Source organism: Corvus kubaryi, unplaced genomic scaffold, assembly GCF_017639235.1.
Source record: "Corvus kubaryi isolate FWS band 111438036 unplaced genomic scaffold, C.kubaryi_AGA036_p1.0 133, whole genome shotgun sequence".
NCBI lineage: Eukaryota > Metazoa > Chordata > Aves > Passeriformes > Corvidae > Corvus > Corvus kubaryi.
In genome coordinates this window covers 26,384,372-26,401,509 of record NW_024580667.1, presented here as the reverse complement: position 1 = coordinate 26,401,509, position 17,138 = coordinate 26,384,372, and the positions used below count along the sequence as shown (strand labels likewise).

The 17,138-nt window shown below is 43.5% G+C and overlaps 1 protein-coding gene across 12 annotated transcripts in view; it reads left to right on the top strand.

Moving 5' to 3' along the window:
- Positions 1-17,138, top strand: part of MAP4K4 (mitogen-activated protein kinase kinase kinase kinase 4) — a 166,586-nt gene that overhangs the window by 92,817 nt on the left and 56,631 nt on the right. For all 12 annotated transcript variants that reach the window (XM_042040228.1, XM_042040237.1, XM_042040211.1 and 9 more), the window contains exons 3-4: positions 14,228-14,353; positions 15,121-15,231. In XM_042040228.1, the coding sequence (XP_041896162.1) occupies positions 14,228-14,353; positions 15,121-15,231 (237 nt within the window). The remainder of the gene's footprint in view (positions 1-14,227; positions 14,354-15,120; positions 15,232-17,138) is intronic.

Sequence of the window (17,138 nt, the reverse complement as noted above, 5' to 3'; positions counted from 1 at the left end):
ATCGTGCCCTGCCTTTATATGCAGTAGCACACATGCACTGTCCTCACCCTTCGTGCTTAGGATCAGTGGCTCGGCGTTAGCCCAGGAAGGCCTGTGAGTACCTCCGATTTCTCTGTGGTGTGGGAACACTGAAACACATAATGGCTGTGATTCAAAGACAAATGCTAGCTCTTTGCTACTGATCACTTTGGCAGAAACCCCCAGATGCTCAGAGACTACAGATGGAGCTGTTTTGGGGAGAGATTTTGTTAAAGAAAAAAAGGCACCCACAACCTTAGAATTTTCTATTATTATTATCATCAGTGGTGGTAATACTAATATTATGTTTTTCTATCTTTATGATAGCCTCCCTATTCTTCCTTTTCTTACTCTGCACCCCCTGACCCTCACTTTCAATTCATGCCAGCTGGAGCACAGCTAAAAGCTTTTTGTAGTAGTGCATCATTTGTTAGTAAACCAGCAAAGACAAGCTTAACCAATTTAACCAGCAATTTCTGTGCTACTTTTCTTTTCGAGTGGACTTCGGGATTTCTACATGTGCCTTTTGGAGAGACTAGGCTGCAGGAAACTGCAGGAGAGGAGCCGTCAGCCATGACAGGCTTTGTTCAGATACCTTAGTCTGGCAGAAGCTGACCTCTGCAACACATGGTCTTTCACTTAGCGGCTTCTCTCCGGCTGTTGGAGAGGTCTGATTTGCTGTGTGTGGGATTTCTGCTGCTTCCATGCTGCTTTATAGTGTTTCCAAACCAACCAGTGGATCCTTGCCTTGGTGGTGGAGCTGGAGCTGGCAGGGTTGCTGCAGCTGTCCCTTTGTGCATGACTTCATTGTGACACAGCTCTGCTCTGAGCAAACCGGTGTCTTGAACCTTATCCTTCTGAGTTTTGAAGCTCTCCAAACAATCTAGGTTTCACCTTTTGGATGTAAATGCCTTCCCTGTCTCCCCCACTTTGGCTGGGCTAATTGCTCTTAGTTCGGTTTCAAATCAAGTGTGATTAAGAGAAGATTTCTTCAGACTGTCACTTAATCATGTTACCAGACTTGCATAGTAAAAAGTTGTAATATCTGTTGGGGTGAATACCCTGAGCACAGAATTACAGGCCCTTTCCTGCTCATGAGTCATCTTCCCCTGAGACTCTGTAGTGATAGCATTACTTTTATTTTAACAGAAAAATCTCTGAGAAGGAGACCAGTTATTATCTGAACAAGAGAGGTCATATTTCTTGTTTTTTGTTGGCTTTTTTAGTTTTTTTTTTTTTTAAACTCCGCACTTTTGTATATATCCTTAAAGAAGGCACTGCTTTGCATGTAGCTCCCAGGAAGATGCTGGCTGGTCAGGCTGGGGCCATGCTTGGCAGGAGATGTAGTGGCTGCTGCAGGCTGGGGAAACCAAACCAATACTTTCTCTGAGGGAGATCAGATTATATTATGTATTGGAGGATTTCAGTAAAACATGTTACGCCTGCATTTATTTTACAGTCAGGCTGCTGAGTTTCACTTTTTAACAAGGGCTTGTGCTACAGGAGTGGGTTGTGCCTGTCTGAACTGCCTGCTTGAGAAAAGAGCCTCCAGAGCAGCTCACAGCAGGCTCATAACACACACGCACACACACGCACATGCACACACATCTTTTCTGTGTCACCTTCCTCTTTGAACATGTGTGGTGCCCAATGAGTGGAATAGCCAAAGCAAGCCCTGGCCACAAGCCTGAGGGAGTGATGTTACCCATTGCTGCCTGGGGAGGGTTGCAGCCTGCATTGGGTGGCGGGTGTGTGTTACAGTGGGGATACTGCAACACGTGTTTCAGACAACGAGGCCCGTGGAGAAGAAATATATATGGACTGATTCTTGATAGCTGTTTCAGAGATGTTTATTTCTCCAGCCGCATGGCCGGGGCTCTGCCAAGGAACTGCTCAATCACTGGACCCGAGGGTCCTTGCCCACACAGGGGAACACAAAACAACCAATGGGGAATGAGGCTGACCAGGGCCAGGGAAACCCCGTGCCTCCCCCCCAGGGCCCCTCTCCCAGTACCACGTGGCAGGGGGAAGGGACCCCGACAGGTGTGCTTCCACCTCTTCCTGGACTGCTGCATGGCTTTTTCTTTCTGGGTGAGGTGGCCTGGCTTCTCCAGTTTCTCTTACAGACTTTGTGGTTGATGTAGGGCCTGTCACAGGAGAGTTTTGGACTGAGTAAACCTCATTTTCTTCTTATCAGCATCCAAGTGGTGGTGCCTGACTCCCTTGTTCCCGTTTGGACTGCTCGCTGCCTGCTGTGCATACACACCTGCAGTTTCGAGCGGCTGTCTGACCATTCAGTATGTTGGTCCCTGCAGCTCCCCTCTCTGCTAGTTGTGGTGCAGTTGTGACAGACAAGACAAGGCTTGCAGGTTAGGGTCTGGCAGAAGCCCCTGCTTTTCAGCATGGGAGCAGCAGGGCAAAGAGCAGCTGAGCCTCACTGGGAGCTGGTGTTGGCGTTGGGAAGTGGACTTCTGTCCCCAAACTCCTGCTCCTGCTCTCAGCATTTCAGCTCAAGAGTGCGAGACTTGTGCTGGGATCTGAGCTGTTTGTTTTTGAACTGGAGAGTGAGATGCCATAGCAGCTCTGATTTTTGAAGTGAAATACCTTTTAATAAATGCTTGCCTGTTCACAGCCCAGCAGCAAAAACAAACATGTACTGTAGCATTAGGACTGTTTTATATTTTCTCCAGTCCTATTTTCTTGGCTGTTAATCAAGGTCTCTTTGTCACCTTCCCAGCTAAGGGTAAATGCAGCTGGGATGTAATATTTGCAAGCATTTGTTGCTTTTATTTATCCTGATGGAGGCAGAAAGGGTTTTCTTCTCAGGTGAGTAATTAGCTGGCCATCCACAGCTTCCTTGCTCAGAGAGCAGGAGTAAGGGAGAGAGGGGACTGTGACACCCTAGTTAATAGATGGACATGAGCATCTTGTGGCTCTGTTCATTGTTAATTCACTCCTGCAGCACTGCTCAGCTGTGAGGTTTCCAGGCGTGCTTGGCAGCACCGACAACAAAAACATCTGGTCCAAGAATATAGCTCCCTTCTGCTGGGAGCTGCATGAAAATGATTTTGTACATCGTGGCATATCGCCAAGTGCACTTAACTTGTACACTAAAGTGCACAGCCTTTATAGAGCTTTGGCAGTGCAGGGTGATTCTAAATGCTGTGCATAAGTCAGCGTTAATCTACCAAAGAAAATCAAAACCTCAGCAACCAGTTTTGTAAAGAACTCGCTTATCGCACGTGCCCAGACGTGGCTATACCTTTGTACCTGTCTAACAGCTGTTCCTGTCTGAACACAAAGGAAAAGCTTTTTGGTTGCAGCCCTGGTTGTCATCTGTCCTCCAGGAGGGTTTGGCACAGACATGAAGGGAAATTTGCCCCTCTCAGACATCACCAAATTCCACTCATCAGCAGCCACATTTGTTACTGATAGAGGTTGTCTGTCTCCCTGCTTGTTTTAGAAAGGACCTGGCAAGTGCTGAAGAAAAAATGTTAACTGTGAATCAAATAGTTTGTGTGTCTGCTGGTAAATTGCAATTTGAGTGATTGGACCTGATAATTACAGACATAATCATCTTGTCAGTCAGTTGTAAATCATTTGGTAATGGATTTCCCATTTTTAAAAGAGCTGGTTTTTTGAGCAGAAGTATATTTTAGAGGTAAAATATAATACCCATATTCCTTCTTGCTTTGAAAACCCCTAGGGTTATAAACATGGATCTCATTCATACATGAACAAGCAATTTGGAGAGGTCTGCTCCAGGAAAGCTGCTCTCAGCATACATATTTCTAGGTATTTATTTTCAGTTTATTCCTACAGAGTAGCTGAGCATGGTGTTTTTTTCACCCTCAAAGCTTCTGTTACATTATAGGTTTCATGAATGCTGCAGAAGAGCAGGGAAGAGCAGAAATCCTGGGTCCAGGCTGGTATCCATCATGGGTCTGGGTTTGCGCTTTGCAGAAGGAGCCCATTCCTTCCCAAGAAGTAGCAGGTGGTTTGAGGGCTTGGACAAGTTTCAGCAGGTGTGTGCAGGTCTGATGGTGTCACAGCTGATACTAGTTTTCTGCTCTGTCACTGCTTTGAGGAGCAGTTCTCTCCAGAACAGAGAGGGAAGAGAAGGTGGAGATAGTGACAAAGGGAGTAGGAGCGAGCCTCCTTCTTCTGGCTTTTGAAGCAGTCTTTGCTTGCAGTGTTGGTGTTAGAAACCAAAGGCACTTTCTGGAGTATTTTGTAAATGGAATTTGACAAACCTGTAGGGCTTGGTCCAGTCTCCTCCCTTCTCCTCATCCCAGCCACCCACGGTCTGCGCAGACAGTGGTTTATTCATCCTGTTTCTCAAACACATGACAGTGGGCTGGTGTTGCAGCTGTTTTTGTGATCTCTTCTGTCCCTTATCAGGTGAGAGGAATGGGCCTTTGAACCTCTTGGGTCCTCCCTATTGGCACCTGGCATTTTGCATTTGCAGTCCTTTCCCTGCATAAGGCAAGGGGAGAAGGCGGCGGATTACTGACAGAGGCTGGGTGGTGACTAATATTGGACCAGAGGAGCTGAAGTGTTTAACCTTGAGGCAAAGATTACCTGAAATTAAAACTTGTAAGGACTTGTGCACTCACACTGTGTCATTCAATCGTGTTTGTAAGACACATGTACAGATTGGATGATTTCTTTTATTCCTGGGCAATTTACATATTTTGGCTGCTTCACAAAAGAAACCTTGTGTTGAATAAGTCAGATCATGATCTCACACCAATCCTTGCTTACAAGAAGTTTTTTTGGAAGCTGTAGCATAATCCAGAATTTTGAATTTTCCTTTTGTAGGTGTGAAACAGAGCATAGGTTACTGGCTGCACTAAAAATGGGCATTAAGCATGGGTATTCCTAAGCCAATGTCTTACCTTCTGTGTTTGCAGATGTAATGGCTGTCTGTTAGAAGTAGTTTCACCTGGCAGGTATATCTCAGACAAAGGTACACCACTTTAGAAAAGAAGCATTAAATCTGTTTCTTCATAGTAGCGGGCTCGGTGAAGTATATGTCACTTTATAGAAGTGGATTGGTGGGCTGCAAAGAAAATGCAGTAATTTTGGGTTTGGGGCTTTTCTTAGTACTCGTTTTCTGACAAAATGCAGGGCTTTGTTAGTGTTTCAGACTGAGTTTTAAATATTTGGAAGGAAAAAATGCTGCACTTGCAACATTTTAATGACAGTTCCCTTAATTAAAGCATTAGAAGACTTAGGGAATGTGGACAGCTGAGGGATTAGCAATATGTTACAAAGTTCTTCTTCCACCTACTAGCTGATTTGGGGTCAGAAGACAAAGACCATAATAAAACTTGTAGTCTTCCAGCAGTTGTTTTCTTGTCTTCACCATTGATGCTACCAGCGACCAAAGCCCGGATTCATTCTGTCTAATTTTAGGGCACACAGTGGTTGTGCCAAAGCCTAGAGTGTAAGTGACCTGGGGATCTGCAATTTAACATGGGGAGAAAGGTGCCTGTGAGGGACAGATCTATCCACCTGGGATGGTATTTGTCCTATAGAGGGGTAAAGGTCACTGGTGGGACTGTGTCTCCTGGAAGTATGAGGTACTTGCTTCATGGCTGCCAGCTGCTCACTGCTGACAGTTATGGTGGTACTTGTTTGTGCTTTGGGTTTGTTTTTGTTTTGTTTTGTAGTTTTTGTTTGTTTTGGTTTGGGATTTTTTAAAATTTGTTTTTATTTTTTATTTTATTTCTTAATGTATGATTGATTTTGGAGTACTGTTGCCAGTCTGCCTCCTCTGCTTTGCAAATCTGTTTGCTTTTGGCCTAAGTAATATCATGTACTGAGCAGTGCCAAGCCCTTCAGGAAAGAAATGGTGGCATGTGATGCAGTTGCTGAATTCCTCTTGTAAACTACTTCTCCAGCCCCATCTCTTTTTGATAAAAGATCCTATGTGAAACAGCCCTGAGGAAGGCCCAAGTGGGATTACTTTTCCTTCTTCTCATTTGTTCTGTTCCTGATAGGGTGTGCATAGTTATAGCTTTTGTGTTTGTTATCCCAGACTGTTGGGATATTTTGTTTGTCTTCTAGGATTTGGGTTTCCTTCAATGTATGAAATGAAAGAGGGATTGTAAATAAATCCCTCTTCCCTGTTCATCTACTGGACTTGTTGGTCAGTGTCGGTGTGAGGCTGATACTGAACAAATCTGTCCTGGAAGAGAATTAGTGTCTTTGTGTAATTATAGGTTTTCACGACATACGTACTAGAAGAACATTAGTGTTATGCCAGAACTGCTATTTTTAATGTATTTTACTTTCTCGGCTTACCTTTCTGCTAATATAATGTCTGTGTGGCATTTGGTGCATAGGAAAGCTGCTTTCACTCATTTCAACCTTTTGTTTCCTCTCTTCTCTCAGATGTTTTCCTTTTGCCTCCCTCTAAGTTTAAAGCTTAGTCTCAAACCAGAACTTCTGTTCCTTGTTGAGTCACTCCAGCTGCATGAAACCTGCAGAACTCAGGAGCATTTTACATCTCCCAGGTCCAAACTGCAGCCCAGCAGAGTCTGGACTGCACATGCGGGCAGGGACTCATGTGTTGATCCCCTCTGGGAAGGGGATCTGCCCTCCAGGTGGGAGCAGTGGAGCTTCATACTGCCCAGGGCAGAGCAGGGACCAGGCAGTGGGCAAATGCCTCCCTTGGCTTTGTCACCCCCTGAGATGCTGCTTTCCTTGGCATCAAATGCATGCTGAGATTGGAAGTAGAAAAGCCATGCAATTTTTTGGCATTGTGCATTTGTCTGTTTTCTTTCCAGCATCTGCATCTCTTCTTATTGTCTGAGCCCGGAGCTTTGCATAAAGGAGATTGCTATAATTTCTTTCCTTCACACACAGGCTTACTTTTAATATCTGCTAGGAAGGGCTTGTTCCAATCACAAGAAACCTAAGACTGGATGTAGAAATTGTACGGCAACAGGCATTTTCAGTGTAAATAGTAATGATGAAAGTAGGGGACTAGTCCTTCCTTCTTTTATGAGAGCTCTGAAGATGTCAGTATAAGGCTACCTTGTTGTGTAACTTCTAAGTAATTTAGGCTTGATGAGGATGGACAGTTGAATTGTATAGCTGGGACAAACATGCAATCTGAGCAGGAAACTCTTTTAAGTAATCATGACTAGGATCACGGAATTAGCCTTGGAAATGGTAGAAGGGATTTGCCCTTAGGAGGTTTCTCTCTTGGTTGTCTTTGGAAAAGCCTGTGACGTCCTGGCGTTTTACTGAGGCAGGTCAGCAGTGGTGCAGTTTCTGTGCCTTCAGAGCAGCTCATTCAGTGACCAGTGAAGGCACCGGAGGCACATCAGGCAAGAAAGAAAATATTGTTGTCGAAGTGACTGGCAGAGGAGGTGGTTTAGGGGGAAGACAACAGGCAAGTATTGTCTTCACGTGGTTTTTGGCTCCTTCCTGCCTGCACGTGATTCCATCTCCTGTGCCTGCACAATGCTGCTACACAGGCTCCTTGGGGAGTGCTGGGACCCTGCTTAGGAGCTAGTCCTTCCTCATGCCTTTGTCCAGCTCATTTAACTGCCACTTTATGGCTGCAGCCTCAGTGATGGCACTGTCGTGAACAACTCGGCTCATTTGCTTTCTTGTTTCAAACAGTGCTTTTAACATGCAGTAGGGAGGGTGTTGTGCCAAGGGGAGACAAAGCAGCTTCTGTTTTGTGTGTGTTTGGAAGTGTTTCTCACCTGCTTGATGAAATGTTGCCACTGAAGGTAACTGAATGTGGTCATAAGGACAGCACTGTTCTGTCAGCCAGTCCTCACAAAACTAAGGTTTTTTTGACCCTTGGAAAAGCTTCACAGCCATCTTCTGCAATTACCATGCCTGAGCAGCGTTGCCGCTTTGCTGTTCCTGGCAGCATGGCTCTGTGCCAGCAGCGGCAGCAGCTCGCAGGCTGGTGGGCAGCTCACAGTGACAGGATGCCTGGTTTCCAGAAAGCTCACAAATGGTAAAGCCCGTGAAGGCCTTTCTCTGCATGGGCTGTGGATGTGGACAAGGGGCAGAGGCTGAGAGGCACCCTCCCAGCGATGGTGGGAGGATGCTTGCTGGATGGCTAGTGCTCCGTCAGTGTCACTGAGTGTGTGGCATGATGGATGCCTTTCTTAAGAGGGAGCAGTCTGAAGGCCTTGGAAAAAGTCTGTGTTTGGGAAGGATTTGAAGGACAGTGCAGAGAAATTAACCTGCTGATGCCAAGGTGGGAAGAATATGTGGGCAAGGGGTCTCTGAAAAAGAGACCTTGCATGTGGAGTGAAACAGGCACGGGGAATGCTGGGAATGAGAAGGTAGCACGGGAGAGAGACAGATGGGAAATAAACTTACATGAGGTCTTTAGCTTGAGGGTGACAAAGCTCAAAAGCTTGTAAAAGACTCTCAAGAAAAATGGGATGTAATAAGAAAGTTGGAGGCTCTTGTATGTTAAGATTTAGGAGGGATTGTATATGGACTTGTTAAATGTTTATTGCACCTCTTAATTAAAGTCTTTTATTTAAAACAGTTTAGACTTTCCCTCCCAAGAAGCCTGTGTTTGATATTTTTTCTTAAGAGCTATTTTATGTCGTATTCCCAATTCCTACACTTCGTTGTGGTGTTGGAGAGGATTAAGTTTTTCCACATTGCACTCTCTGCACTGCAAGCTGCTCTGCTTTATACAAACTTCCTACCTTGGCAGTCACTGGCAGGGACTTACCCTCTCAGAGTATCGTTTCTCTTGTGGTTTGGTTCCTCCTGAAATTACAACCTCCTTCCCGGCTTGGAGGCAGTGCCACAGCTCCCAATTCAAGTACTGTGCTGTGTGCAATACTGCCCCAAATTCCTCGCCGAAACATCTCCCTTGTGTGTGAGAACTTTATTAATGACTGTATATATTATGGATTCCAGCAGCAGAAAAGGTCACCTATTGTGCTAGGCTCTATTCAGACTTTCTCTGTCCTGGACAGATTCTGCTCCAAATGGATGCTGGCCAGGTCTGGGGTGCAAAGAGGAGGGAGGTCATGACACTCAAGCAGAATGGTGGTTTGCAAAAGTTGGTGTTGTGAATTTGATTTATCCAGGAAGATTTTTGTTTGTGGTTTTTGGTGTCTTCTAGGACTTTTTTTTTTTTTTTTAATGTGAGTGAAAGGCAGAAATGAAAAGTGAGAGGAAGCAGAAAGGAAAATCAACTGGGTTTCTTTTGGGCTTTTCCCGTTTTTCTTCAACTAGCGTGTCAGGGGCAGATGGTGAAAGAAAGGGCAAGTCATCATCATTTTGGTGCCTCTGAAGGCAAACTGGTTTCCTCTTCACCAGTCTGGGGGTCCATGGTTTAGCAGTCCCTTTTCACTCCCAACACTGAGCTGAGGCTGCTGACTGCCGCTCTACACAGATCCCAACTCTGTCATGATCTAAAGATTCCCAAATTCCAGAAGCTACCACTGGAGCTTGTGATGCTCAGGAACTCAGCTTACTCTGAAACCCGAGGCAGAGTACTTATTGCCAGCTGCCATTCTCCAGGCAGGGCAGCTCCGTGGGTATAGGCAGGCAAAGCTTTGTGAGCAGCATTGGGAAAGCAAAGGAAAGGAGATTTGAAGGCTTCCTTCACTCCATCCCGTTTAGATGGTGTGTTTGACTTTCCACTGTTTGGTAATGATATTAATTCTTAAAACCCTTGGCTGTAGCTTAAAATGACTGGATGCCATTTGTGCGGGGAGAGCCGAGATTTGTCACTGTCTCATTTCTTAAATCAAAAAGTAAAGTTGCTGAAGGGACCAATTTGTGTTCTGCTTCATACTGATTTAGGGCAGTGTATAAATCATCTGGTAGGATAAGTAAACTTGCTCTCTCCTTTATCACAGAATGTTGTCTTGCTGGACTGTGTTTTCTCATTTGTATTTCCCCGCATCATATTACTAAGGTAAATAAAACCTTTGGAAATAGTCCTGAGTTTCTCTTCCTTGAGCTGGCAGAATAAATATCTGGCCAAGAGCAGTGTTCAGGCAGATCTTCCAGGTGGGGGAGTTTGGATGGAAAGTCACCACTTACATGCCCTGAGACATGTCTTTGCTCTGCCTTTGGGACGGTTGGCTTTTTTTAATTTTAAAATTGAGCTCCAGAAATAATTTCATTGTGCTATAGAGCTTGGGATGAGTGTTATTTCCCCCTTACTCCTCCAGGTGTGTTTCTCAGAGACAGTTTCTCATAGGGATCTCATACCAGTTTTAGTGCTGAAACAGGTCAGAACTGTTGTGCTTGGTCTCCTGAGGCATCTAGACAATGATGTTTAGTGACAGACTTGAAGTGATTTTTCTTTTCCTTTGGTTATGTCCTCCCTGATTCTGACACTTCTAGAGCTTAATTCTCTTCTTTTTCATCCCTGAAAAATGTCCAGCTAAGTCTTTCTGAATTCCTTATCTTCAAAAAATTTGTGTAAATAAGTGGCATTTTCTTCCAATAGTCATGCAGAGGGTGGGGTGCTACCTTTGGAAAACAGCTGGTAATCTTCCTTACATGGATCTGCACTAGTAGCGTTTTTTGACTGAGTTACTCCAGTGGCAACCATGGTCAGATACTTAAATCTTCAGCTACTTAAATCATCACAATTTTGTAAATGCTGAAGTAATAAAAATAACAAGTCATTGATTTGCCATCTGCATGCAGAAAAACCCACACTGATACTTAGTGTGCAGTGATGAATGGAAGAACAAGGGGTGTTGAGTTTTGTGGTGGAGCAGTAAGCAAGCTGATCAGATGTTGCTGGGTGGTTTGCTGAGAGGTAACACACCTGGCTTTATTTTTAGTGTGCTAATTCAAATGGTTAGAAATTATCTGAATGTACATAGGTGGGTTTCTGTGTGGGAGTCATATACAGGTTTTAATCTTACAGGCAAGATTATTTTGGTTAAAGAAATCCCTAGGGATGCTCTCACGTCCATTTAGTCTCTGAAAGAAAACACATGAAAAGGGAGAGGGAAGCTGCTCCAAGCTTGATTTAACCATGTGAGTCTTGCAAAAGTATAGCTTACTGCAAAAATTACTGGTAATCAGACATGCTGTCACAAACAGACAGCGAATGTATAAGTATAAAACACTTCTACCAGCTCCATCAGAGGGAAGACAAAGAAGGTTTCAATGGGAGTTTGTATTCACAGATAATGGCTTAAAGTGATAATTGATGCCAGCTGCATAAAATCACTAGGAAGGGCTCACCAGCTGCCTCTCTACTCCAAGAAAAAAGGATGTACTTTTGTATTACTTCATGAGAATGTCAGTCTCTTGCCTCAATCAGTTTTAATTTTCTGCTTTTATGACACCCTTGCCTCTGCAAATGGAGGGACTGTTAGTGGTGGTGGTGCAGGGCATGTGTTGTCTGGAGGAAGTGACAGACCTTCCATCTCTGAGGCTGACTCACATGTCCAAATCCCAGCACAGCTACCGAAACACCTCGCTCTCCACAGGAGGATCCCTGCTGCAGGCCGCAGCATAGCCTCCCTGAGGCACGTGTGTGCATAAGGAGACTTGTGCGGAAATGGCCTTATCCGGCGAGATTTTTGGGTGGGATTCATCTCGCCTTGATGCAAGACATCTGCAAGATTGGTGTCTGGATCTTGGCTAATGACCTCACCCTCCTTTTGTAGTTAGTGGGGAGAAGTAAACACCGGTAGGGCGTACATTGTTTGGCCTCTTTCAGATGTCCACATTGGGATGAAATGACCTGTGCCCTGGAAAAAAAATGCTCCTGAATATGGAACAGAACAATTTTGGTCTGACCAACTTTTTTTTTTTTTTATTATTCCCTTTTTTTTTAAGTCTTCCACCAATTGCTGTGCCACACTGGTGCTTCAGCTTTTACTGTGCTGATTAATCCTCATAATAGTTCTGTCTCCACAAAGTCTTCAGGACTCATTTCCAGGGAGTTATCGATCCACACTAAGTAAGTGGAGTCCTACAAAGCTGGCAAAAATTACTGAATCCATTTATTATTGTAGACTGTATTTTGGACTGGATTGAACTGTAGGTGAGGTGCTATCTGTGTTCTGGACAAGTGCTCAAATGCGACTGAAATATGAATGTAGGACCATTGTTAGCTATAGTTCAGGGAGATATTTGGGGTTGCGGCAGGCCTTTGAGCAGGTGCTGTGACACAGACTCAGTGGAGAGCTGAAAGAGCAGTAATTGCCTACAGTCTGCTGGCTCTGTGTGTGCCTTTTTTGCTGTTTGTTCTTCAAGATTTTTTATGTTGGAGGGGAGTGGGCTGGGATTTTTATTATTTTATTTTCGGAAATAGATCCTGTTTAACTATTGTCATTTTGGCTGCTGTTATAATAAATAAACACAAACAACCTCTAGGACATCCTGCCCATTGTATTGTAAAAGCTATTGTGTTCATGTGCTGAGGGTAGGAAATAATTTTAATCTAAGAAGTTCAAAATAGCAGATTAATCCAATTATACATATTAACCTATCAGCAATTAAGTCCCAAAGCATGAAGTTTAACAATGCTCCTGTTTAATTTTTTTTTTTGCCTAAATGCATAGTTCAGAGTTTTGGTGTAGTATAAGCATGTATTCCTCCTCTCTTTTTTTTTCTTTTTGCATATAGTCTGAATAAATAAAAAATCATGCAACAGCAAGGACAACAGAAGCAGCTGAGGAAGCACCAAGTTAGCTTTTGGCTCAAAAAGCTTTTCTGACAATGCTTTCTCCCAGGGCTGCTGTTCAGTGGGAACTTTGATTTACAAGATTCTTTTACTATTTTGTTCAGTGTTCCAGAAATACACAGTATTTTACTTCAAAGATGCATCGTGAGAAGATCTAAGAATAGTTTATCCCTGGTGCATTTTGGGAATTCTGTCGTAATAATTTACGAGTAAGCATTGCATCCCACTATTAGAGTGTTTGAAATAATTGTTTGCTTTGTAGCATAGAGCGGCTTCTTTCGTTCAAGCCGTGTGTACCAGTGTGTGTAAACAGTTAACATGTAGCTAGTGTTAACATCATGAATAGGATATTTGATTGCTAGCGTGGTACAAATTGCAAGGAAGTTTAAGGCTTAAAATTTTATCATATAATCAGCTTTGACATCACAGGATAATCAAAATATGTGCTACCATTCCCATCAGCCAGCAACCCTAGGGAGAAGTTGTTTTGAGTTCTTCCTGGAATCAGTTTAAGGTAGATGTTTTTCTGCTTGGATATCTACAGATATAAACTAGGGAGCAAAAAGGGATATCTATCTGCCTTTTAATTTGTTGCCTTAATAGGTGCTTGAAGAAGACTGCCACTGTCTAGGTATGGGAACAGAGAGTTGGGGGTGGGATGGTGTCTGCTCCTTCTTCTGTATCAGCTGGCTGCCTGCTCAGACAGCACCTCAGTGTGTGTTGATCCTTCCATGCAACATGTCCTACTGTCACGTCAAAACCAGCTTGTGGGTGTTTTAAGGAGTGGTTTCATGATATTACCCATTTCAGCTCTTTGGAGGGATGACCTCCTTTCACCTGAGCTGCTCTTTGCTTGGCACCTCGCTGGAGCGGGGAGAGCTGGGGGAAATCCTTCTCTGCCTTTGTGTCTCAGCATCCTGTTTACTGCCTGGGCTTCTGGTCTGTTCTTCCTGATGCACTTGCTCTTCCTCCACAGAGGCAGATGAAGGAGGAGGAGGAAACTTGTGCACGAGACAAATGCCTTTTTCTTGCAATAAGGGGAATTCCTGATCTCCACCTCTGTTTTCCTGTGCCAGTCCCATGCTGGCACCAAGATGGGAATCTGCTTTGGCAGCTGGTTGCACGAAGCCCCTGTCTGGCATTTAAATAGAACTGGTTGAAATTTCTGAAATTAAAGGAGAAAAAATGAGGAAGATGGAAATAATACTCCTCTGTCATGAATTCCCAGCCTGCTAGCTATGAATTTGCTTAAGGTATTACAAGCGTAGGGTTTTTGAAGCAGATTATGCCATGTTCCATCACTGGGTCAAATCCATTACATCCTTTATTTGGTTTTTTGCGGTACTGAAAACTTGGGAAGGACCTGTTTCAGACCATCTCAATAGACAGGATTTTGATGGCATGAACATCAGAGGGGTTTATGGAACATGATGCTGTATGAATTGAACTTTAAAAAAAATCTACTCGTGTGAAAGTGAAGAATAAGTCAATAATGCACATGATATACTAAACATATGGGGGTTTGTTTTATTTTTTCCAAAGGATGAAGAAGAAGAAATCAAACTGGAGATTAATATGCTAAAGAAATATTCTCATCACAGAAATATTGCAACTTATTATGGTGCTTTCATTAAGAAGAGTCCTCCAGGACATGATGACCAACTGTGGGTAAGCAGATGTTTTTCAGACATGTTCTTAATTCTTTCCCTATTGGATATAGATTGACAATGAGAGAAATACCACTTTATGGAAAGACAAACTAAAGGAGTTTGGTGCTTGCCTGAACAGCTAGATAAGTGAATCACAGAGGCTTATCACACATCCTTAAGGGGGTGGCTGAACCAAGATTTGCTATAAGCAGTAGATTTGTTCTTTAAGTAACTTTTTCCCCCGATGGATAGTAACATGTTTCATAGGAACAAGACATCTGAGCACAGCAGTAAGAATATGTGGCTGTAAAAATAAAGCTGCACTTGAGAATTGTACCCATTACATTTTTCATCCCACCTCATCTACACCCTCTAGAGGACTGAAGTTCGGGGTTGAAATGGCAGGGTGCATATTCTTCCATAAATAAATGGAAGTTAAAGGATAAGATGTATTGCAGTGATGTGATCAATTTGGTTCCTTCAGCACTGGATGTGTTCTTACTGCTAGTGCATTTTGCATAGCTGAGCAAATCCAGATTCCCAGCATTAAATTACAGTGATTAAATCAGTCCTTGAAAATGTGGTAACTAATGTGAGACATATTCCATATATGTCTGACACACGTTGAAGACGTTTGGTTGAATCCATTTTCCAGGCAGAGATGTAAAATACATTCTCTGCTTTACAAGAGCTTCCCATATCAATGCTGAAACCTGATTATTTTTCTTTGCTAAACAGCTGAGATCTCTGTTTAATGTTGGTTGTACACTGATATTTGTTTTGCAGCTTGTTATGGAGTTTTGTGGAGCTGGCTCTATCACAGACCTTGTGAAGAACACCAAAGGGAATACTCTGAAAGAAGACTGGATAGCATATATCTCCAGAGAGATTCTCCGGGTAAGGAAAAGAGTCTGCCCCACACAGAAACAGTCTTACAGAGATGTAGCCTAGCTTGGGGTTCTGCAAGAAGCTGTTTCTGATCAATCCCATTAGCCATGTCATCACTTGGAGAGTGCGTAGGAGCAGATAGATGTCTGCTCCATGTCATTTAACTTGGTGAGAGTTGTACTGTATTGTAGCAGAAGCCTTGCAGAAAATCACAATTTCTAGTCATGAGGAGCCAGTGACCTTACCTACTGTAGAAGCTGTGAAACAGTGTCCATAAGACCTGAGGCTGAAACAGTGTTGTAGCACAGCAGCATACAGAATGGGCTTTTCTAACTATGCTTGCAGCTGCCTTTCTCTTCTCCTAATCAAGTCCATGGAGGAGGAGCTGTTGGCTCAGGCCAGCAGTCAGGACTTCTGTGCTGTGATGTGCTCTCGTCTTGTGTTGTCCCTGCAGTCTGTCTAGAGCAAGCAGCTCTGTCACATGTGGCTGTGCCCTGTGCAGTGCTCGCAGGTGGCACTGCGGAAGTTTTTTAGGAAGAGTGTTGCAGCTTACCAGTTGTTCTAAAATTGAAACTTTAACTAATTACTCTTAATATTTAATTTCCAGTTGGTACAGTTTAAGTGCTTTTTGAATTGGCATTTGTTTTGCTTCACTAAGTAAATTTGGTATGGTTTTCCTTGTGCTTCTTTGTAAAACAAATTGCCTCCTACCCATACCACTACACAGTATGTTTGTTCAATTGTTTAATCATAAATGAAGTTCTGAAGAGCTTTATGTTAAAGGAAACGAGCACTGGCTCTTGCATATAAATCAGTGCTGCTGTTGTCTGTGTTACACATTTGCTCTGCCTTGGCAGAGCAAATTTTTAAGATGAGGACGGAGGGAGACACATGGTTCTGGTCTCTTGCTCTAATTTCAAATGCTGGAGAGGAGTCCAGCCGCTGGAGTTTGACTGGCACATTTCAAGTTGTGCCAGAAGTTGTATTTCAAAACAAATGGATAGCATGCTTTAATATGAGGAAAACTAAATTCTGCAGAACTATCTTATCCTTGATTTGAGAGCCATGTGGGCTTGGAGGTATTCCATGCTTTGTTGCATTCATCCTAGATCCTCCTTAGATAAAGCAGTCAAACACTTGCTGAGAAGAGGGAAAAATTATTTACCTCAGAAAAGAGAGAAGGAAAACTGTTTTCTCATTCCAGTGAGAGATTCGCAAAAGGAACATTAATTACTGGCCATCAGGAACTGGAATATCTGGAAAAAAGGAATGCTAAACTCACATTGCTATGAGACTTTTCAAAACCTAATTCAACAGAGTTTGTCAGAGGTGGAGGAGAGAGGTTGTGTAACGCAAAGTTAAAAGGAGCCAAAGTGCCAAAGATTGGTGTAGATGGAGACACCGGTGAAGGTGGACCCAGTGGATCCTTGTGTGGTTGGAAAGGTCTGGGGACTGCAGGAAAGTGGAGACGCGCCCCTCTGTCTCCTTCCAGCCCTTCACAACCCCAGATGTGTTTTTTCAGTAAGGTTAGATGGTACTCTGGAGAGAACAGACGATTATCTCTCTGGCTGGGTTGGTGTAGCAGAAGGCTTTAAAAAATATCCTGTGTGAAGCTGTGGAAAAGCCTTCATTCCTGTGACAAATAAGACCACACTTAGCATTAGCAGTCAGTGAAGGGTCTCAGGGACATCAGGGGTTCACTTGATTGGCTTGTGATGTGTGAAAGAGAAGCTGTGGCTGGTGTTTTTTTGTCACACTCATTAACTGTTTTAAAAAAGGAAAACAGCCCAATGGTTATGTAGGCAAACTGGTAAATGATCAGTTAATGAAGAACATGTGTTAGGAAATACTTCTCTACAGCAACCACTACTCTCGTAACCTCTTGCAGCTGTAAAGGTTCTATTTCTTTATTTTTC